Here is a 22,327-nt window from a genome sequence, read left to right as displayed (position 1 = left end):
TCTATTTCATGGCTAGTCAGTGAAGGTGATGCAAATTTGCTATTTGTCGTTCGTCTTCTTTATAAGGACCACATTCGCAATCTAGTCCAGGTATGACACTTTTCGGATGAAGCCGGCCTTGAGTAGTTTGTCTACTTCTGCAATTGCCTTTTGGCCTTCAGGGGCGAAGCTCCTTTTCTGCTTGACTGGTTGACACGTCGGCTTAGCATTCAGTTGATGTATCATCACCTCCGGATCGATTCCTGGCATGTCGGTCAGGGTCCAAGCAAACATGTCCACGTTCGCCTACAAGAAAGAGATTAGACTTTTCCTCGTTACTTGGTCTAGGTTTGAGCCGATCTGCATCGTATGTTTCTCATTCCCATCATTTAATGGGATCATCATGAGTTCTTCCACCGGCTCCCTGCATTCTTCGATCAATTCGTCATGGGTATCGAGCCCGTCGAGTGGTAACTTTCTGAAGCGCCTGCTCCATGGAGGGCAATGTTATAGCATTGCTGTGCCAAACCCTGGTCACCTTGGACTTCACCTACCCCATTCTCCATGGGAAATTTCATCTTTAAGTAATAGGTTGAAACTACAGCTCGTAGGGAGTTAAGGCTCGGTCACCCCAAAATGGCGTTATAAGCCGATGGAACTCGAACAACAAGAAAATCAACTAGGGCTGACGATCTCCTTGGGGCTTGTCCCACTATCAACTTTTGGATAATCACTCCCTCCAATGGCACAGTAGTCTCGATAAAACCCCCCGAGGGTGCATCTAATTTTTCGAGGTGATTTGGATCAATTCCCATTTGGAAAAAGGTATCGTAAAATAAAATATCAACCGAGCTTCCATTATCAATTAGTATGCGGCGTACATCATAATTTGCGATATTAACAGATACAACTACTGCGTCACTATGTGGGAATTGGAGCCCCTTGGCATCTTCTTCAGTGAAGGTAATTGGCTCTTCAACTCTCCGCTTGGATGATTCAGCCACTTCAGTTCCCTCTCCATTATGGTATCCCCTAGTTATAGCGTTGATGATGCCCGCCACCGGTGGATTTTTATTTTTCGTAGGCTGATCTTGTCGAGGTCTTTCTTTATGACGAGGTGGCTTAGGTGGGTTCGGAAGACCGTCCCTGATTCTGCGGATGAATCAATCCAGCCTTCTCCTTTGAACAAGTTCTTCAATCTCATCTTGGAGCTGGATGCAGTCTTCGGTATCATGACCGTGATCGCGATGGTAGAGGCAATATTTGCACCGATCATGATTTTTAGACTTCATCATCGGTGGTTTGGGCAGATGTTCCCAGATCTCCATTAAAACTTGAGTCTTTGAGGTGTTTAGAGGAGTATAGTTTGCGAATCTCTTCGGTGGGGACCGAGGTCGTGGTGGAGAGCGGTGCTGCCGAGGTGGGCTCCCAGGCCTTTGGTTTCGGGGTGGGGTTCGAGAGCGGCAACGGGGAGGAGTCCTCGACTTCCGGAGACCTCTCTGATGTCCTGGGATAGGTAGTGGGGTAGTGCTCATGTTATCTCCAATTGGAGGTCCGAACGAGCCCCTATGCTTCTCAAAAGCTTCGTCTGCATTGGCATACTTTGCCCGCTCCAGCATCTCTGCGAAGTCATGCGGATACCTCTTTTCTAAGGAGTAGAGGAGGGAGTTTTTTTGGAGCCCTCCCTGAAAAGCTATCATCATGATGGATTGATCCAAGTTGTGAACTTCAAGAACAGCTGCATTGAAGCAAGCTGTATACTCTCGGATCGACTCATTCTCCCTCTGTTTGATATAGACCAAAGAGGAGGACAGCCGACATTGCCTCTTGCTTGTGACGAAATGGGTGACAAATGATTGACTCATCTGGTTGAAGGAATGGATGGAACTGGGCTTCAAACTGGAGTATCAATCTTTAGCCGCCTTCTTTAGAGTGGGAGGGAATGCCCGACATAGGATGGCATCATTAGCGCCCCTGTAGCAACATGAGAGCTTTAAAACCCTCCAGATGATCAATTGGGTCCGATGACCCGTCGTAAGCCTCTACCTGAGGTATTTTGAAACCCGCAGGTAAGGGTTCCCGCAAGATTTCCATGGTGAAGGGCGGATCAACATGGAGACCGGAGTTGTCGGCTTGCTCGATGGTCTGATGCTGCAGGCCTTCAATCCTGCGGTTCATCTCCTGAAACCTGCGGTCCACATCATCATTGAGAACTGTAGGTGCCTCTACACGGCGGATTGGTGATCTTTTCAATGTCGAATCTCTCTCGAAGTGGGGGGTAGGTGAATGCCTCCTGTGCTCTGGGCTCTGAGGTCGACTTAATTGAGTTTGCCTCCCCGGATCTGGGCTCCATGGTGAAGATTCGGGGGAATGTTGTAAAGATGCGGGTTGTGCTGGTCCCTGTTGTCGTATAGCATCGACCGCTGCTGTCAACACCCAAACTTGGTTGACCAATAAAGCAAACTGGTCCTGGGTAACCGCTTGGGTTGGTTGAAAAGGTGGCAGTGGGATCGGCGACTGCGACGTCGGTGCATGATTTTCTCCGACATCCCCCACCGCTTGAGAAGCGGCGGCAGTAGATCGTGCCAATTGTCTGGAAGTGGTTCTCTTTGGTGGCATAGTGTGAAAAAATATTCTCTCAAAAATGGGCAGGGCTCTTCCTCTAGCGCTAATCTGTTGACACGTAAATCTATCTTGAGGTTAGACTTAGTTGGAGTTGGGTGGTGACTGCAAGTCGAGGACGACCAAGCGATGGCAGCAGCACCTACAAGAAAAGTCTTCGATCGGAAGTGATTCTGATGGGGATCCTCCGATGCTCAAGTTAAAAATCCAGCAAGAGAGAGCGATTGGATATTAGTGTTTTCATACCTCCAAGGGTCTTCTGTTTTTCGCCTTTTATAGCTGGTGGCCATAATTGTTTGGAGGCAATAATTGGGGTTAATTCCGATTGGTTCGGTTGCATCGTGGTGAGATTTGGGGTCGAGATTGTTGGGTCGTGGCGGTTACTCCTTATCTATTTCATGGCCAGCTCACTTATGTCTTACTGGAAAAAGAGCAAGATTCCAAGAATGAATTCGCTTTGAAGTCCCTTTTCATACATTCGGTCGAAGGCTAGAGCAATGAGGATGATCCAAGTCGGGAACTGAAGTTGAGGTCGGATGGAATGGAGGTCGGTGACTTATACTTGATCTTCATGCTCGACGTTAGATTCGGAAGTTATTGCAGGGTATAGAGACTGAAGCAGGGTTTGATGGGTATCTTTGTTCACATGCCCGCTCAGGTGACCTCGGTGGGACTTAAGGTCATGCAGAAGTGTTCTTTGGTGATAGGGGACCTTGGGAGGTTTCCCTATAAGTCCATTTCTTCGCGGGAAGCGGTCCCTAACTGAGCTTGTTCCCACACCGTCTGAGGGTTGCGAAGTCGGATGATTTGCAATCATGTGATCTACGCTTAAACGTTGCCGAGGTTGCCATGTGTCCTACTATTGAAAATTACCATTTTTTTTCCCAACAGTTATGATATTTATATGAAGGACTAGAAGCTTTGCATTAAAAATGGCTCAAATATTGTGATTGCCCTAGTAGAAATGTCAAAAAATAGATTGTTCATTCTAAATATCAAAACTGATATGGCAAAATGCTTGAAAAGTTGTATCAAAGACTCCCTTCTGGCTATGGCATTTGAGGTTTGGAGATCTCAACTTTGATGATCTTAACCTCTTGTCAAGTAAAAAGCGGGTGCACGGCTCGCCGCATGTAGACCATCTCGAGCAACTTTGTGAAGGGTATGTGCTAGGCAAACAACTAAGAAGTTTTCCCCAAGAGGCACAATTTACAGTAAGATGGCCGCTCCAACTTGTTCATATGGATGTTTGTGGACCCATTGCCCTAGTATCTTTTGGTAAATACCAATATTTTCTCATTTTCATTGATGATTATACACGAAAGACAGGTGTATTTTTTGAAAGAAAAGTCAGAACTTTTTAGCATGTTCCAAAAGTTCAAGGCGATAGTGGAGAATGAAAGTGGCTACTCCATCAAAGCTATCCGATCAGATCGGGGTGCGAGTTCACCTCGAAAGTATTTGAAGAATTTTGTAAAGAACGTAGTATTCAGCATCAACTAACGGCACCTTGTTTCCTCCAACAAAGTGGTGTGACTGGGAGGAAAGACCGCACTATTCTCAACATGGTGAGAAGTATGCTCAAAAGTAAGAATTTACCGAAGGAGTTTTGGGCCGAGGTGATGGTTTGTGCAGTCTACATTCTGAATAGGTGCCCTACATCAAGTTTGGGGAAGAAGATGCCACAAGAAGCATGATCCGAGAGGAAGCCGAATATCTTTCACTTGAAAGTTTTTGGATGCATCACCTATGCACATGTTCCCATACAAAGGAGGTCCAAGTTGGATGACAAAAGCTTTAAATTCATCTTCATTGGATATAATTCTAAATCTAAAGCCTACAAATTATTTGACCCTTACAATTCTAAAGTTGTGGTAAGTAGAGATGTGGAGTTTAATGAAGGAGCAGGGGATTGGCACAACAAGGTTGGAGAAATTCAAGAAGAAGAACATGTGTACATGGAGCTTTAAGAGCCGTTGCTACCATCTTCACCAACACCTTCTGTTTCGTCATCATCATCAGAATAGTTCTAGGCCGAATCAAAAGACAAGAAGCTTAAGAGAACCCTGCGAGGTTACAGATGAACTCCACCTTATTTGCCTCTTTGCAGATTGTGAGGTTTAAAGTTTGAAGATGCCATACAAGATAAAAGGTGGAAAGATGCTGTGGATGAAGAAATCAAAGCAATAGAGAAGAACCACACATGAGAGTTGATTTCTTTCCCTCAAGGACAAAAGGCCATTGAAGTTAAGTGGGTGTACAAGGCAAAGAAGAATGCACAAGGCCAAGTTGAAAGGTACAAAGCAGGTGGCAAAAGGGTATAAGTAAAAGGCCGACATCGACTATGATGTGGTATTCACCCCTGTTATTCAATGGAAACAATTCGATTAATTATTTTAATTGCCGCACAAAATGGTTGGTCTATTTTTTAAATAGATGTTAAGTCTGTTTTTTTGAATGGCTGCATTGAAGAAGAGGTGTATGTAGAACAAACCTAGGGGTATATTAAAAAGGGGTAAGCATTAAAAGTTTATAAGTTTAAAAAAGGCTTTGTATGGCCTAAAACAAGCACCGAGGATATGGAATGCAAGAATTGATGCTTTCTTTAAGCAAAATGGCTATATCCAATGTCCATATGAAAGTGCCCTCTACATGAAGTTAAATGAGAATCATGATATCTTCCTTGCTTGTATGTGATCTTATCTTTATAGGCAATAATCCACACATTTGAAGAATTCAAGAAAATCATAGTTCATGAATTTGAGATGATGGACGTTGGGCTTATGTCATTCTTTCGTGGTATTGAAGTGAAGCAAAGAGCGTATCTTCATCTCACAGGAAGCACATGCAAAAGTACTCAAAAGATTTAAAATGGAAGATTGTAAATCAATTGGTACCCCGGTGGAATGCGACATTAAACTCTCGAAGCAAGATGACAACAAGGTGGTCGATCCTACTTCAAAAGTTAAGTCGGAAGCCTAAGATATTTGACATGTATAAGGCCAAACATTTTATATGGTGTTGGGTTAGTGAGTCGATATATGGAGGAGCTCATATCAATGCATTTCAAAGCCGCCAAAAGAATGCTTCACTACATCAAAGGTGCACTAAGTTATGGTCTCTTATACTCTTTCTCTAATGAATTTCAACTTGTTGGTTGTTCAGATAGCGATTGGGGTGGAGATCTTGATGATCGAAAAAGCACAATAGATTTTTTGTTCTGCATGGGTAATACAGCTTTCACTTGGTTTTTAAAGAAGCAACCTATAGTTGCTCTTTCTACATGTGAAGCAGAATATGTAGCTGCATCTTCATGTGTGTGCCATGCGGTGTGGCTAAGAAAGTTGTTGAAGGAGATCCGACATCCTCAAAATGAAGCTACAAAGGACTATGTGGACTACAAGTCAGCAATTGCATTGGCAAAGAACCTTGTTCATCATGAACGAAGCAAGCACATTGACGTACGCTTCCATTTTATTAGAGATCAAGCAAAAGAAAAGAAGGTTCAATTGGAGTACATCAAGTCTGGAGATCAAGTCGCTGACATTTTCACCAAGCCCTTTAATTAAGAATTATTTCATGAAATGAAGACATGGAATGGTAGATGGTAAGAAATTTGGTTTAAGAGGGGTGTTGGAATTTGTAAACCAAATTAAATATATGTATTGTTATTAGCAATGACCTTTAGTATTTTCATAAAAAATTCACTTAGAATTCCTCTACATGTATAAAACCAAAGTGTCACTTATTAATATGTCTCTTAGTATTTTGTGTAGAAGGTAGTTGAAGGATTGTAAGATCCTCTATATAAAGGGATGCACTTGGCCCATTTTGGATCAAGAGGGTTGAAGAAATTTCAAATAAAGTTAAAATTCTCTTCTTCTAATAGGTCTGCTCTTCATATCTTGAGAGAAATACAACAAATTCTCCTCTCCTCTATCCATCTTAACAAGATCTTCATCTAAATGTGCCATCAGGCTTCAACAAGTGTTCAGACTTGGGAGCTTAAAATCGATGCCCATAGTGGTGTTTCTCTGAAGTTTTTAGAAGGGATAAATTTAGAAAAGAAGGGTGTTTGCTTGTCCTGGTAGGTGGTGGGAAGTCTTGCGCAAGTGACATCATTATAAGTTGGTGGGTGGTGGAGAATATTGGCCTAGGAGAGACTTCGATGGTTGGAGTGGTATTTAATGAGGAGATTCAAAATTAAAATTTGGTTGCTTCAATGGTGTAAAACGGAGGGCAGTGGCTGATGGAGATGTGTGACTTGCACATGTTCAAGCATCAAACATGGCAATAGTGCCCCTGCAAAATTAGCCTTGCTAGATGGTGTAGTGATATAAAGAAAAACAAGATAGCAAGTGACTAGTGACAAAAAATAGTTCCAACGATACACTAAAAAAATTAATTGTTTTGTTTTTCACTCACTTTTATGTTCAGTTTTGTCATGCATACAGTGAAAAGATATTTCTTTAGTCATGTATTACAAGAGTGTTAAATTCCTAGTTACTATGTTCTAGATTTAGTGGCCTCTTGATCCAGTTAAGAAAACGTCGTAAATTGATCAAACTTTCTCAATCATAAGTCTCCGCTGCTTTTTTTTTTTTTTTGTTTTCTTTTGCTGCTAAGTTAATCATACTTTTTAAATAATGTATTATTGTATCTATATTTACTTTTCTGAGGCATTGATCATACAATCATTTACCATCAAGATTTAATTGAACCGAGTTCTAGTATTGATTGTTGGAATAGCACAACAAACATGCTGTCCTCCATGCAATGTTTTCCAATTTCTGGTGTATGCTTTTGAGTCAGCAGCATGTTTATGAGCTTGAGAATAATGTGTATCAAAATAAAAGAAATTTCATTAGATTTTTTTTTTGTAATCATTTTTCTTTTTATGGAGTTTTAGTTGGATAATATGTTAATATATAGTCATAGAAAAGCACATCAAATATGTTACTGAATTTCAAATTGTTGATTGCATATCCTGTGTCCTTGCATTCTAAGTGTTCATTGTGTCTCATGATTTATGGCCAGAGATCAAAGGGAATTTGTAAAACTGCATCCTCATCCCTCTATTTGTGGACTCTTTTGAAATCTAGAACCAGGGAGGGTTGATTTGTAGTTGCATGAATCTAAAATATATAACCAATTAGAGGAAGGTTTCTTTACCTACCAATTGGCTTTCTAGCTTTCATGGTAGAGCTATCAATTTGGGTTGGGCCTGTCGGATTGGCCCGCCCCGCCATGTAAATAGGACGGGTTGGGTTCATATTTTAGCAACCCATTTAAAAATGGGTCAAATGACCCACCCCATTTGGGTTGGCGGGTCGGGTTGGGCTGGTCCGCCTATTTTATTTAGTAAAAAAAAATATTATCAAATCCCCTGGAGGTCTTGACCCTTGTCTAGTTATCCGCCTATGTTGTTTAGTAAAAAATTACTAGCCCTTTAGAAATCGTGGAGGGGATGTGGAGAGGAGAGGGAAGGGTTAACAATTTTTTTTTTTCTTTTTGAGGGGGGGGGAGGGGGAATTTTGGTGGGTTGGCCTGTTTAACCTGCAACCCATGACGGGTCGGGTCTGGTTGGAGTTTTTCCAACCTGCCAGTTAAACGGGTCAGCCCGCCCCGCCCCGTTTAGAGGTGGGTCGGCCCATCTTGACAGCTCTATTTCACGGTAGGCCTCCTTTCCAAAATTTCCTTGATCAAGAGTTCAACGCTAATTTAGATTTTTGTATCAAGCTTAGAGCTGGTGGCAGTTCATCTTAGACCTTGAAGAGTGATACCATGATTCATAAAGCCTCCACTAAGTGGATGGAGGCAGCTTGCTAGCTAAATCTAAGGTGAGATGTTATATTCTAGAGTGAAAGTGACTAGTGGAAATATCACTTAGTACCTCAGAATGTTTATTAAGTACTTTATTGATTTGATATGTTGGCTTTTCTGAGTAAATAAATTGTTCCAGAATCTTTTCTCCTTCCACTTATTGATTGACTTGTGTACAACAGTATAGCTGCTTGAATATAACAGTTGTCGAAAGGTCCTGCTAAATTGGTTTAGACTTCATGTGCCATTAAATTGGTATCCTTTTGCCAGTTTTGGATTTCTTTGTTTAATTTTCCAGAACCTTGCAGGCTTCTGATGTGCAAATGACAACACAAGGGGAATGCATATATCCGAGGAGCCCAGCATTAGCTCTAGGCCTAACAGCAACTGTAGCTCTCGTGATGGCTCAAGCAATCATAAACACTGTGGCTGGGTGCATATGTTGCAAGAAGCATCGGCATCCATCGGACACCAACTGGACTGTAGCATTGATCTCCTTCATCATTTCTTGGTAATCTTCTGAACTAGAAGTTGATATTAACTTGGTTATTGTGTGACTGTGGCCTACAGCTGTTGGTTCAGTTGGTTGGCACATCCTACCTGAGGGCTTGCCCTTGGGGTAGATCTAGTGTTCAAACTCTGATGGCAACACGTTACCATTGTATTGCTAAAAAATGGTTTCTCTCAAAAGTTACTGCATGACTACTCCATACCTTTTTTATTCAATATAAACTTAGATATTTTTTTCATACTTTTTATGGTGCATTTCTCCTCTAATATAGTAGTCATTGGGAGGATTGTTTGGCTTTGTGTTACGTTCAACCAATATATGTACCCTGTCAGACCACATTCTGGAGGCGATTGATTAAATTTTCATCTTCTAAACAGCTTTTTTCCAACATTGTTCATTGGTACTTTTGCATGTTCTGTGGCACTGTTACATCTGTATGCCGTAATTTAAATTCCTTAAAATGGTTTTTAATTATATAACTCCTACTATTTTTTCTGCATGCTCTTGCACTACAGATTCTAAGAATTTAAACTGGGAGAACTACATTGAAACTGACTCGGTCTAACTCTGACGTGTGATCTTTAACTTCAGGTTTGGAAAATGCTTATGAAATCTCTTCTTAAACGTCATGTTAAAATGATCAGTCAGTCAATATGGCTCTTAAATACACATACAATTCTTTACGCTCATATTAGGAAGTCAGATAATACAACAATGAGATGGGGGTGGATTTAGTGAGATGCATGATTAGTTCTTTGGTTTTGGTATATACATACACATGCACATATATACACACAGGCTGATAGTGTTGTTGGATTCTTCATAATAGAATATGATAATCATGTGATTTAGAAAGGAAAAAGAATATTAAAAATTTGGATGATTTAATATAGATTACCATATACATGCATTCTTATGGAGGGTGGAAGGAAGCATCTGGCCTTCTACTCTGTTACCGCCTTTGCCTTTTTGGCTTTGAAGATTTAGTTGTCAACTACACTGTATGCGGATATGCCAGTGTATCATATGTTCAAATCAAATCTCCACATTGAATTTAGCTGGATAATGGTCAAAAAAAAAGTCTACTTAGGGTGGGGTTCCTGCTTTGGAAAGCTGGCCCTGCATTCACTTTCTAAGGCATTTCCTTGTTCCTTTTTTGTCTGCAATCAAATCCACTCTGTACCTACTTTCGCTTCTAGCAACTAAGGATTGAGGTGCCAGTTCAGTAGGTATTTGGATCACACATGAGAAACAGAGGGCATGGATGACACAAGGTGTCAATTGTGGAGCAAGGAACAAGGAGATGGTGTTAGACTTTTTTTATTGTGGAGAAAGGGTGTTAGACTTTATTATGGAGGAGAGGGTTGATTCTCCATCATGCTTTATTTAATATCACTCCTGAAAAAAAAAAAAAAGTCGAGAAAAAGGATTTGTCACGATCTCCTAATAGACTAACATAAACCAACAACATCAATTTAATCCATTTGCTAGAACATAGCATCTAAAATGTCTGAGAACATAAATGGCTAGAACTTAGAAGAACTACTCTAAAAGAAGTAACTAATATCATCATGGATCGATGAAAGTTATATGAACATGTACATGTAATAAAAATTCTAATAATTTATTTTTTCTGAAAAATTATAAGACTTTATTCAACATTAAGCAAATACTTCCGCATTATATAACACATTTCATGATTATAAAAAGATAATAAATAATTAAGGAAAAGTTCTAGATGATAACATGAAAATGAAACTACTCTCTATCCATCCATCTATCCATCTATCTCACACCTAAAACGGGGCTAGGATGTTGTCCTGTGTCCTATTCTAAAATCAACATTGGAAAGTATCATGAGCCTCTAATAAAAAAGTAGGATAAGAAGCTGTCATGCGTACGTCAATCTGGGAACTAATACTAAAGATCCTAATTCCATGATTTTTGGGATTATCGACAGGTTGGCATAGCATTTATATTTCAAGATCTAATGAGATGCATCACATGGGACTAGAAAAGTGGAAATGATTATGCTCAAGGTCTACGGTTGTACTAATCATAACATCTTGTATCAACCATAATGTACCATACCAGTGCATTATGAGTTGAGCCTGTCTGTACTATTCCAAGTTGAGTGGAATATGACCTAGTTTTGGATGATACTATGGCTGGAAGTGAAAGGAGTGTTGGAAGCCTGTCTCGGTATGGGGTGCATACCATACCGATGGTATTGTATCAAACTAGAAATATATCAGTATGATTCTCATTATCGGTTTTGCAAACCTTGATTCATGCTTGTTGGGTTGTTTAAGATAGGATTTTTTTGCATACATAGCCTCTTAAATATTATAATTTGTATGAATACCCTTCCGAAACTGATATTTGCATGTATACCCTTGTAAACCACTTATTTTGTGTGTATAACGTTCTTTTTTTCTTTTGCACATGTACCCACACCATCTAATACCGTTAAGAAATTAACGGTTTCTAATTTAAATGATTGAAATACCCTTAATGGGTAGGTATACAAAAATATAAGGGTATACATGCAAGCAACAGCTTTTCAAGTGTATTCATGCAATTTTACATATTTAGAAGGATTTATATGCAAAAAAATTTAAATTTAATTTTATTTATTTCAACTTCTTTAAATATCTATATTTTCTCATACTTGCTGCTTAATATTTTTTGTGAAAGCATTGCTTAGGAAAAAAGATAGATTCGGTGATTAGATATCAAAGAGTTTTGAAAGTTCTTTCACCAATTATGAGATTATTCTACTTTATTCTTTTTATTTATAATAATCATTATATCTTATTTCATCGAAAATGGGTATATATTTATTATTATAGATGCATATAAGAGGGTGTATATTAGGATATAAAATGGGAATAGAATCTCTTAAAAGCACATGATAGATTGTAATGATCAAGCTTCTTTACTATTATTATGCTTATGGATGGAAGAACAACATCAATCACCCTCGAGCAAAGTCATTGAAGGACTTCAGAATCCTTTAGACCGACTAACATCATTTGTGGCTGTGGTAGAAGGTCATGCCTTATGTTGGATACCTTAAGCCAATTTTCTTTGGTGTTTCAATTTTGCTGAAACTAATAATAAATTCATTTTTCAATTCAGCAGTCAAAGCTAAGTTGTTAGGAAGATAAGAAGATTGCCAATATAGAAATGTGAGCCCAAAAAAAAAATCTGGATCTTTCCTGACTAGCCAATATAGAAGTTTGTGGCTGGGTTTGGATGAAGACTCTTAGCAAATCTTTTTATCTGAGTCTAATCATAGCTGATCATTCATCATTCACCAGGTCATTTGATTTTTCTAACTCAAAAGTATAAACAAATTCATGATCAATTTGTTCAAATGAGCAAGGTGTTTGTTTGAGCTTGACTAAATGCTTAGCCTAGTTCTAGTGTGGTCAAGCAAGCTATGAAATGAGCTAAAGTCTCTTGAATCTAGTTTCTATTTTTTTATACCTTGAGCTAGCTAACATGTGAAATCTTGACATGTGTGGGAATGAACTTAGACAATGAAGCTTGAATTGGGCCCATGAATAATTTTATTTATTTTTTCAGGGAGAATGAGAGGGTATACTATCCTTTTTTCCGAGTAATGTTTTCACAATAAATATTAAGGAGCGAGTATGAGATAATCTAAGTATTAAAACAAGTTGAAATAGATAAAAGTAAAATTTAAATTTTTTGCATGTAAACCCTCCTAAATATGTGAAGTTGCATGAACACCTTCGCAAAGTTGCTATTTGCATGTATACCTTTATAAATGTTTCTTTTTGCATGCCACCTATTGGGGGTGATTTTATACTAGCCGAAGTCAGGAAGCATATAAAGGAAGGACTGACCCTCCCAGTCTGAAATTCCATGCCTCATTCAAAATTCAAATGATCTTGATCTGACAGCTGCCCATAGAGCAGATAAAAATAACAAATAAAATCTCTCCAGATAAGGAAAGGATAACGACCATATCTCTCCAGAAAAATTAAGGGTAACCGTCTGATTCTCTTTCCTCTCATAGCTCTTCAACCTCCACTTATAAATAAAGGCCTATAGGGGACCTCCAAGGTATGAAATTTTTTCTCTCCCAAAATGCTCGCTCCTTTCCTCTGTTGATTGGATTTCTAACTTGAGCGTCGGAGGATCCTTGTCGGAGCCATCTCCGATTGGAGATTTTTTTTGCAGGTCCTGCCGTCATCGCCGATCTGCCGTTGTCGTCCAATTCCAGCTGATTCGATCTCAAGACGAAATTCTGCATCAATAGATTGACGTTAAAGGAAGGGGCCAGACTCATTTGTAGGAAGGAGCAAATACTCAATGAGAGGAGCTTCATCGCACTGCCGACCTCCAAATCGGTCAAATGGTCCAACCATCCACAGACTGGCTGACGTCGATTAGATCTGATCATCTCCGTATCGGCCAACGTCCTTTGAACTATCCTAATCGGGTTCAGAACTAAGGGGCTCAAACAAGAAAGGAGATTGTGATATCCAAATAAGGAAGGAGATTATGGAAATATCTTGATCCTCGAATTATTCTTGCTTTCTTATCTATATTCAAATATATTCAAAATTTAAATTTGAATTCGTGGCAACATTCAGATGAGGAAGGAGGGAGATCTTCCTTTGCAAGCTCATCAGCAATGCCTTCGATGTGCTGGACAAGATCCAACGGGAAAGCTTTATGAACAAGAGCCAACTTGACAACAAGCTGAGGCTCTTCATCCACACCGTTCTGGATAGGGTCACCGACAACCTCTCCATCATTGACATCGGTGCCAGTATGATCAAGTTTGATCTGTTTAACAATTTGCTAAATCTGGATCCCAGGAGTTTACGGAAGCACCTGCGGCCAAAGTCGATGTAGCTGATAAAGTGGTGAGGACGACAAAGCACAATGATGAGCAGCATTGTAACAAAGAATGCTTCAGGGAAGGACCTGGGACATGGCACCAAGATCACTTTCTTCCTCAGAGAATCAATTGGAATACCTCACAGTAAAAGGCTCCCAGTCTCCCATTGATTATTTTATTTGCTTTCCTTCTGCAGGTCCAGCATCCAAGGCAAAAAAAAGGAGAAAAAGCTTCCAATCCACTTGTGAGCTGGGAAGCCCATCGAGGAGAACCTCTCGAGGTAGAAGCCGAAAGTGCCCTTTTCGGCGTAGGCGGCGGCGACCGGTAGCATCTCCTTCTCCGACATGGGTGGAGGTGGCCAGATCACAACCATAAGGATGCTAAGGCCGCCCACAACGACTTCAAAGCCGCTCGCGGTGACCTAGAAGCAGCTCTGAAGCGTCGGAGCCATCCGTAGAAAGCTTCGAAGTCCCTGCACGCCCAGCCTCTGACGGCTCTGAAATCACCCATATGAGGCTCTGAAGTCACCGCGGCCTCCACCGATGTCGATCTCGCCCAGGTTCTGAGCCTTTGAAGCTATCGCGCCCACCGACATCGCCGATCAAGCTGCCTGCTGGGGTCTTTAAAGTCATCGTGCCCTCCGATGACGTTGGTCCTGCTCGGATTTGGGCCTCCGAAGTCACCCTGCTCGCGCTTTTCCTCCAATAGCACCGTGGCCACCCTCCGAATGACTCTGAAGTCTCCCTCGTGCACGCATTGCATCCTCTACTGTGAGCGGCTGCGAAGTCCACATAGCTCCATGCACTTGCCAAGGCCGGCCTCGCCCCTTCGCGGACTTGTCACCGATGACCTCATCTCGCAAACCCACCACAGCTGGACTCGGTAGCGATGGCACACAAACTAGTGCCGGAGGAGAAAACGGCATTGTCCCCAGAGAGAAGATCGACTGTGGCCAGAGAAGCCCAAACAACTATAGTCAACGGACCCTCCACAACAACTTTAAGGACTTCGTTTCATCCTCGCTGGCCTGATGTACGATTAGATGGTGATCCAGGAGGCGGCCACTGTCAAGCTCCGAAGCATGGAGCATCTCATCTTCCAGATCTCCCACCATAAGTCCTAGCAGCTCGACTATCGTGAGGTCACTGATCTCACCGTCTCCCAATTCAAGGTCTTCTCCAATCGTGTCGGCCGTCTCGTCGAACTTCACCAAGCTGAATTTGGGCCTAAGCTTCAGCATCTCAACCCCAATGCCTTAGACGAACTTATCGTTCCTGTCATATTGGCGACAGCTGAAGTATAACCCGGTGGGATCGATGGGGGTGAGGCTCGTGTTGCCCGAGTACACTCATTGATGGGCCCATTGGAGCTAAGGGACAGACGTAAGATGGGTGCTTCGACAGGCAATAGTGGAAGTACAGTCGATGCTACTAATTCAAACATTCTATTGGATGGATCATATCACATGATTAATTGGGACTCGGTTAGAACAAATGCAGCCTGATTAGTTCGTGGCCTTTTGAGCATCCGATTCGAAGTCCAGAACAAGACCGACCAGAGCTCAGATCCAGGCCGACCAAAGTTTCGATCCAGGCCAACCAGTGCTCAGATCTAGATCGATCCGAACCTAGATCCAGGCCGACCAGAGCTCAGATCTAGGCCGACTAAAGTTTAGATCTAGGTCGATCCAAGTCCATATCTAGGTCGAGCAGTGCTCAGATCCAGGCCAATCCGAAGCCCAGAGCAATGTCAATCCGAAGTCAGATCAAGATCGAAGCGAAGTTAAAATCAGGCCAATCCAAAAATAAAACTCATAACTTTCATGGTAATAGGCTCTCAAACCCCATCCACTATTCTATTCCTTTCCTGTAGAACAATAGATTCTTGAGCATATAAGCAGAGGCAAAAATTAAACAAGACTATGGTGGATATCGAACTTAAAAATAAAATGAAGATCAAGTTGAGGTAAAGACAACTCAAAGCATGGGCCATCAAAACAGTCAGCCTCCAAGGGTCAATATCACTAGAAGGCCAAAAGAGCATCAGAGGACCAACTTGAGCAAACTAAGGTCAGGCTATCAAGCAAAAGGCCAATAGTTGAAAGGAAGGATTGAAGCCAAAGTAAAGCCCAATGAAGCCCAAAGTTGATCTGAACAAGACAAGAAGCAAGCTGGCTAAAATAGGATAATACCAGTCTAATCATCTGTTATTTTACTTCAAAGTTTGGTTTAACTAAAAAATCGAAAGGCCCAACAAGAGTCGGTCTAGTGAGTTCTCTCATCTTTTGTGTGCAAATTCGTAACTCAAGACCTCAGCTACTAAGAAGTGGAGGCTAACCTACAAAGACTTTCGAAGGTCATACTCGCTCTTCAACAAGTCAACGCCCGTGAAGATCTTAGTTGTGCGAAAAAAGGGAGCTAATCTATAAGGATCCCCAAAGGTGGTGCTTGCTTTTCAGCAAAGCCAACGCCCATGAAAGAGCCTTTGATCGACTTTAAAATGAGACGGTCTTTGATCGGTCCGATTGAAAGAGCTTTTGATCAATTTTAAAATGAGATGGCCTTTGATTGGCCCAACTGAAGGAGCTTTTGATCGACTTTAAAACGAGATGATCTTTGATTAGCTCGACTGAAGGAGTCTTTGATCGATTTTAAAATGAGATGATCTCTGATCGGCCTAACAGACAAGGATCCCCAATGCTCGTCGATCCAACCTATATGGGTGGAGACCTCGTTAGTTTGGGAAGTAGGGGGTAACCTATAAGGACCCTCGATGGCCGTGCTTACTTTTCAGTGAAACCAACACCCATGAAAACCCCGGTTGGTCAATAAGCGAGGGGTAACCTACAAGGATCCTTAGCCCGTGAACTCTGACAACAAACAAGGAGTAACCTACGGGACCTTCGAAGGCCTTTCGCTCTTTAGCGAGCAGAGCCGATAAAAATCTCGATGACTAAAAGGTTATGAACATCGAGGTGATGGACCCCTCACCTCATTGATAGCTATAGACATAGCACATCTTCGGCAAAACGGAAGTACTCCCTTCGTCCGACCAATTCTAACTCGGACTCAAGAGTAAAGGGGCTAATGTTGGGGGTGATTTTGTATTGGCCAAAGTCGTGAAGCATATAAAGGAAGGATTGACCCTCCCAGATTCTCAAATCTCGTGCCTCATTCAAAATTCAAATGATCCTAATATGACAGCTGCTCACAGAGCAGATAAGAAAGAATAACAAATAAAATTTCTCCAGATAAGGGAAGGATAACAGCCATCTCTCCAGAAAAGTTGAGGCTAACCGCCTGATTCTTTTTTTTCTCATGGCTCTTCAGCCTCCATCTATAAATAAAGGCCTACAGGAGATCCCTAAGGTATGAAATTTCTTCTCCTAAAACACACTCCTTTCCTTTATTGTCCGGATTTCTAATTTGAGCATCGGAGGGTCCCCGTCAGAGCCACCTCCAGTCGGATACTTTTCTTGCAGGTCCCGCCATCATCGTCGACCTGCCGTTGTCGTCCAACTTCTGCTGATCCGACCTCGAGGTGAAATTTTGCGTCAACACCACCCATTATGGATATTTCAATTATTTAAATTAGAAACTGTTAATTTTTTAATGGCGTTAGATGATATGGATACATATGCAAGAAAAAAGAAAAAAGAAGGGTATACATGCAAAATAATTGTTTTATAAAGGTATACATGCAAATATCAGTTTTCGGAGGGTATTCTTGCAAATTACAATATTTAGGAGGGTATGTATGCAAAAAACTCTTTAAAATAAGATAGGTTCAAGCTAGGGTATGTAATATAGGTTCAAGAAAGGGTATAATCAACACTTAATGAAAGATTTGCTTCTTTCTATAAAACCCTAGAAATTAAATTTGAGGACTTAATCAAATATGTGTTTCTATTTGTAAAAATCTTTAAACTAAATTTGAGATGTTTATGGAGTCTAAATGAGATGATGTAGAAATATTTAGCAAATGTTGGGTTTTTTGTTTTTATTGTTATTTTTATTTTTATTTGGGGGCTGTGGGGGAGAGGAGGGAATGATATCGCAAGGGATTTTCCAGATCCTTGGGGGGACTGTGGTGCCTCCCCAGCCACCGCTTGGGCATGTCTCTGGGCATGTACTTTGGTCAACACAAATGCCATCATCACGGTTCTGACCTAGGACTTCTCCCAGCAGAAGAGAGGAGCCAGCCAGTTGATGAAGTTCAGCTGGCACGTACAATAGACATATGGTATGCAATATTTTTGTCTCCATTCTCATGAATGTACCAGGTTAATTGTTGGCTGATAATAAATGACTAACCACCCATGTGAGCTCTCCTTGTTTTGAAAGTGTTCCATTGATTGCTGAGGCTTCTATAATGTGGTGATACCTGCTAATTTCTTAGGAAGGCAACCTTATCATAATATAAAACGTAGAGGCACTGTTTTAGGGACTTTTCCTCAAATGGGTTCTTTGTGCTTTTATTTCCGTAGGTAAATAGCTTCAGTTGTTTGGTTAATTTCATTTAAAAGAAGTTTTAATAAAGCACTAAGGGAATTGTTATTGGCTTACTTTTCAAAGGGTTACATCCTTCCAAATTATTTTTGTACCCTTTTGTACAAACACAAGTAAAACCATCAACGATATTTTTCCTATCACAAGCATCGTCTCCAACGATATATATATTTACTTTATTAGAAATGTGTTTTACTCCACTAACTCTATACTCCTGCACAATGGCATATGATTATTATTTCTTTGTATAACAGTTTGAGCTATCGATAGTCTTATTCTTCAACCAAATTAATTCACTTGCTCTAGCACATCCATCCTCTGAATGCAGTCCTAGTATGGAATAGAGAAGTCCTGCAATTAACTGCTGCTCTTTTATGACTATTGTGAGACATGAAAAAGAACAAGTTTGACATTTATGCAATGTTGTTATCTTGCCTCCATTCTTTTCATCATATCAACTCTCTTGTTTGTGGGATTCCTCCTCATGCTTAGTTAAACTTATCCTCAATAGAGTAGATTCTTTGTAGCCATACAGGTTGAAAGTATGCACAATCTCCTTGCCGGAAGCAATCCATGTTCTGCACTTAGGAATGGCAGCGGTTCGGGTAGGCCATCACTCATACCTGACCTGTACTTTATATGAGTGGGGAGGGTAGAGTTAGACAAGGCAGGTTAGATGGATTGGGTTGGGTGAAGCTGCAAAAATCTTTTTTTTTGTATACAAATGAAACAAATAAAAAAGAATATAAAAATAAATTTTAGTACTTCATATAACATTATACAAAATAAAAGTCGAAGATAGAGAACATAACTAAATTCTTAACAATAATAGAAACGTAATAAACAGAAATATTGTTCTTTGAAAAGTCAAATTTCACTTAAATTAAGAAAAGCAATCAACTAAAAACTTGAACCAAGCAACATGACATGTAACCTTTCACATGTTCAATCATTTTCGCAAGTAGAGTGACTGAGCAACGGGTGGGAGGAGATTTGTAAAGAGTCATGTATCTCCAGGTCTGATATAGAGCTGGGTTTTACCACTACCGCACCCGCCTTCGTTTGAATGCGAGTCAGATTTGGTACATATTTAGTTGGCTGGCCTAATGAATTTTCTTTTAATATATGAAGAAAATATTTTAAACATAATATTTTCTCAGAGATGTCAAGTAGCTAAGAACACCTATTTGAGCAGTCCTGGTTAGCCAATCTTTTGTTTGTATTTACAGTGTTGTTTCTATATTACATTGTTGATCGGTGAAATAATCTCAAAAGATGATATGCTTGGAGGGTTTAACAACTGCTAGTCTTTTCAATTGTCCAAACAAATTCAGGACTGATGGGTTCAGTCAGAAGGCCTCAATTACGGGCATGGAAAGAAAGGTGTGGGGTAAGTGGGAAAACTGAATGGATCTTTAGAGCCAAAATGTTGATTGCCCTAAGATAGGTTAGGACTTTTTAGAGTTTAATTTGCCTAGAAAAGAAAGAAGAGTGTGAATCATTTCTATAGCTATGAAATAGTAGTGTACACCTTGACAATGGGTTAAAGTGACGAGAAACCTCAGAACAACAGCATAGTAGTAAAATCTGTAGTTTTCTTCATATACAGAATGCTAAATTACTGTCAGAGAAATGACAAAACCCTCATCAGAAGTTCCCATTGATTTTATTATACAATTTGGGAAAGGTAATTTCATAAAACTTACAGGCCTTCATGACCCTATCTTCAAATACTAGTTTCAATTGGGTGCTGATATGATTAGTTTGTAGTATTTGCAGCCATGTCTGACAGGTCCAACTCATTATATTGTCCTTATTATCTGCGTGCATGTTGAGTTAAATAAGTTTGGCACTATAGTAACTGAACTGGAGCTTTTTCTTTCAATAAAATCTTGTCATACTTGTGGGAGTGTCAACCTTTTGTTGTCTTCGGTCACATGGGATATTGATATCTCTAGTTTTTTTCATGTAGACTATGATCTGTTACCATGCATCTATTAATTGTTTCACATTGCACTATCGTTTGAGGAATTTTTTAAGGGCCACATCAAGATGTTCTGCTTGGATCAATCAGACTTGCCTACTGGTGAGAAAGGCTGTCATTTTTCCTTCTATCCACTGCTGTCACTTGTCATTTATTTCGGTGCACGCTAACTTAGAAGAATTGGTAATGTGATAACTAGTCATAGTGGTTGTGTTTAATCTTGGTTCTGTAGTTGTACCTCCTGAACTTCCTAGGTTCCCAATACTGGAATGACTTTAAATAAAAAAAAAAAAAGAACTATTAATACTGATTGAGCTGAGCATTTTGTCATCATGCAGGGTTACTTTCATAATAGCATTCCTTCTGTTATTAACTGGTGCTGCATTCAACGATCAGCATGGTGTACAAGGGATGTACTTGGGTGACTACTGCTTTGTCGTCAAGGCTGGAGTTTTCTCTGGAGGGGCTTTGATGTCCCTCACAAGTGTAGCTCTTGGGATTGTTTACTATGTTGCCTTATCATCATCAAAGAATGTGCAGCCTTGGGATCCCCAGCAAAACCAGGGCATTGCAATGGGACAGCCGCAGATCCCACCTCGGAGCACCGAACCGGTTTTTGTGCATGAGGATACATATAACAGGCAGCAAGTTCCCTGAATACATCGCTGCTACTGAAAATCTTGCCTAATGCTTTCATGGTTCATTCTGTTCCTGCAGTTTGCCATGGGGACCTGTATAGAGACAAAAATCCTTGAAATGGCTTTTTAGATCTCATACTGCCCTCACCCAGCACTGTATTCTGGTACCACATGATGCCTGGATATATGCCTGCAGAGTTCTTGGTATGACGCAAGATACTCATCATGTTCACCACGAAAAAAAGTGCTGCATTTCATAATTGCGTATATTTGTCTAGGTGAAAAGGAAAGATGCTCTGTTGGTTGTGGGGTTCGAACTGCAATGTGTTAAGACACAGTAAGAAGACTAAATTGCAATGTGTGGACGATATATTGGTTAGTGGTGGGCAGAATTTGACTGCCATGAATGGATTATATAAAGACATACGGGGAAGACTTTTTCGAATGTGTAGTTGGATTGCTATTTGTTCCTCAAATATCCATATATACAGAATAAATATTCATGCAGTGTCTTGGATAACAGCTGTGGTCTTCCTGCCTCCAGCATGTCTTTTAAAGTTTAAACTGCAGCAAATGTACCAGCATCCCTTGAATGGTTCCTGCATTCATGACAGCTTTTACAGTGACAGCGTTTGATTGGTCGCACCAGGAAATTCGGAATTAAAAGTTAGGATAGGCTGTTACATATAAGCCGTAAATTTTTTTTAAAAAAAATCTTCTTCAGTTTTATATCTCCTAGTATCTCAGTTTCTAACGTTGAGCTTCTTTCCAACAGTAGCATGATACTGAATAAGATACCAAGTATTTGAGTGATGAAAATTTTCCCTTAGCTGATTTCCATCGATGCTGGAGACATCAAATGGCCCGGTCACTGTGATTGTACTTGTCCCCGCTCCAATAATATCCATAATATCACTACTGCCCTGTGGTGCCAGTTTAACTCGCCGCCATGCCACAAAGATGCTACCTTGTTCTGCTAAATTCCGCTAGGGAGAAGCTGCGGTCCATCATCACATTGCGCGGTAAACTTCAGATTGATTATAACACGTAACTTGGCCTGCGAGCTTATGTTCCCGTACAAGCGATGCTGATAAAGGTGAGTAATGTCCGTAGCCAAACATTAAAAGACGCGGCTAAGGTGCAAGGGTGTAAATTTGGGGCGTTAACTTAGGGCCAACATGCCAACCCCTGGCGGTTTCTAAAAGACCGTGCCTCATGGACGTTTCAGTGAACCTGTTGCTTTGTCGATCGTCAACAACGCATGCAGCTCCTGCCAGTCTATCCGGACGGCTTGGCAATACAATAGAAACAATATTTGAACAGATCTAAACACAGATGAGAGTTCAATGACATTACTCTACATCTCACCAACTTCCACCTTCC

General features: G+C 40.6%; 2 protein-coding genes across 9 annotated transcripts in view; one reads left to right on the top strand and one right to left on the bottom strand.

Annotated features, from left to right (window-relative positions):
* LOC105061326 (protein DESIGUAL 2) overlaps positions 1 to 21,464 on the top strand; it is a 44,036-nt gene extending 22,572 nt beyond the window's left edge. For 2 of the 3 annotated variants that reach the window (XM_010945334.4, XM_073246690.1), the window contains exons 2-3: positions 8,733 to 8,935; positions 20,645 to 21,464. In XM_010945334.4, coding sequence (XP_010943636.1) covers positions 8,733 to 8,935; positions 20,645 to 20,963 — 522 coding nt within the window. In that variant the 3' untranslated portion in view covers positions 20,964 to 21,464. Of the gene's footprint in view, positions 1 to 5,812; positions 6,209 to 8,732; positions 8,936 to 20,644 lie in introns of those variants that run through there. The other variant, XM_073246691.1, reaches the window with a different exon arrangement.
* Positions 1 to 22,327, bottom strand: part of LOC105061328 (cell division cycle 20.2, cofactor of APC complex) — a 56,747-nt gene that overhangs the window by 10,579 nt on the left and 23,841 nt on the right. For 3 of the 6 annotated variants that reach the window (XM_073246678.1, XM_073246679.1, XM_073246682.1), the window contains one exon: positions 21,613 to 22,322. The exons of 2 other annotated variants lie outside the window; for them this stretch is intronic. The gene's annotated coding sequence lies outside the window, so the exon portion shown is untranslated. Of the gene's footprint in view, positions 1 to 21,612; positions 22,323 to 22,327 lie in introns of those variants that run through there. One more of the 6 variants, XM_073246680.1, reaches the window with a different exon arrangement.

Source organism: Elaeis guineensis, chromosome 12 (assembly GCF_000442705.2).
Source record: "Elaeis guineensis isolate ETL-2024a chromosome 12, EG11, whole genome shotgun sequence".
NCBI lineage: Eukaryota > Viridiplantae > Streptophyta > Magnoliopsida > Arecales > Arecaceae > Elaeis > Elaeis guineensis.
Note: the sequence above shows the minus strand (reverse complement) of the source record. Positions and strands in the feature narration are given on the sequence as shown.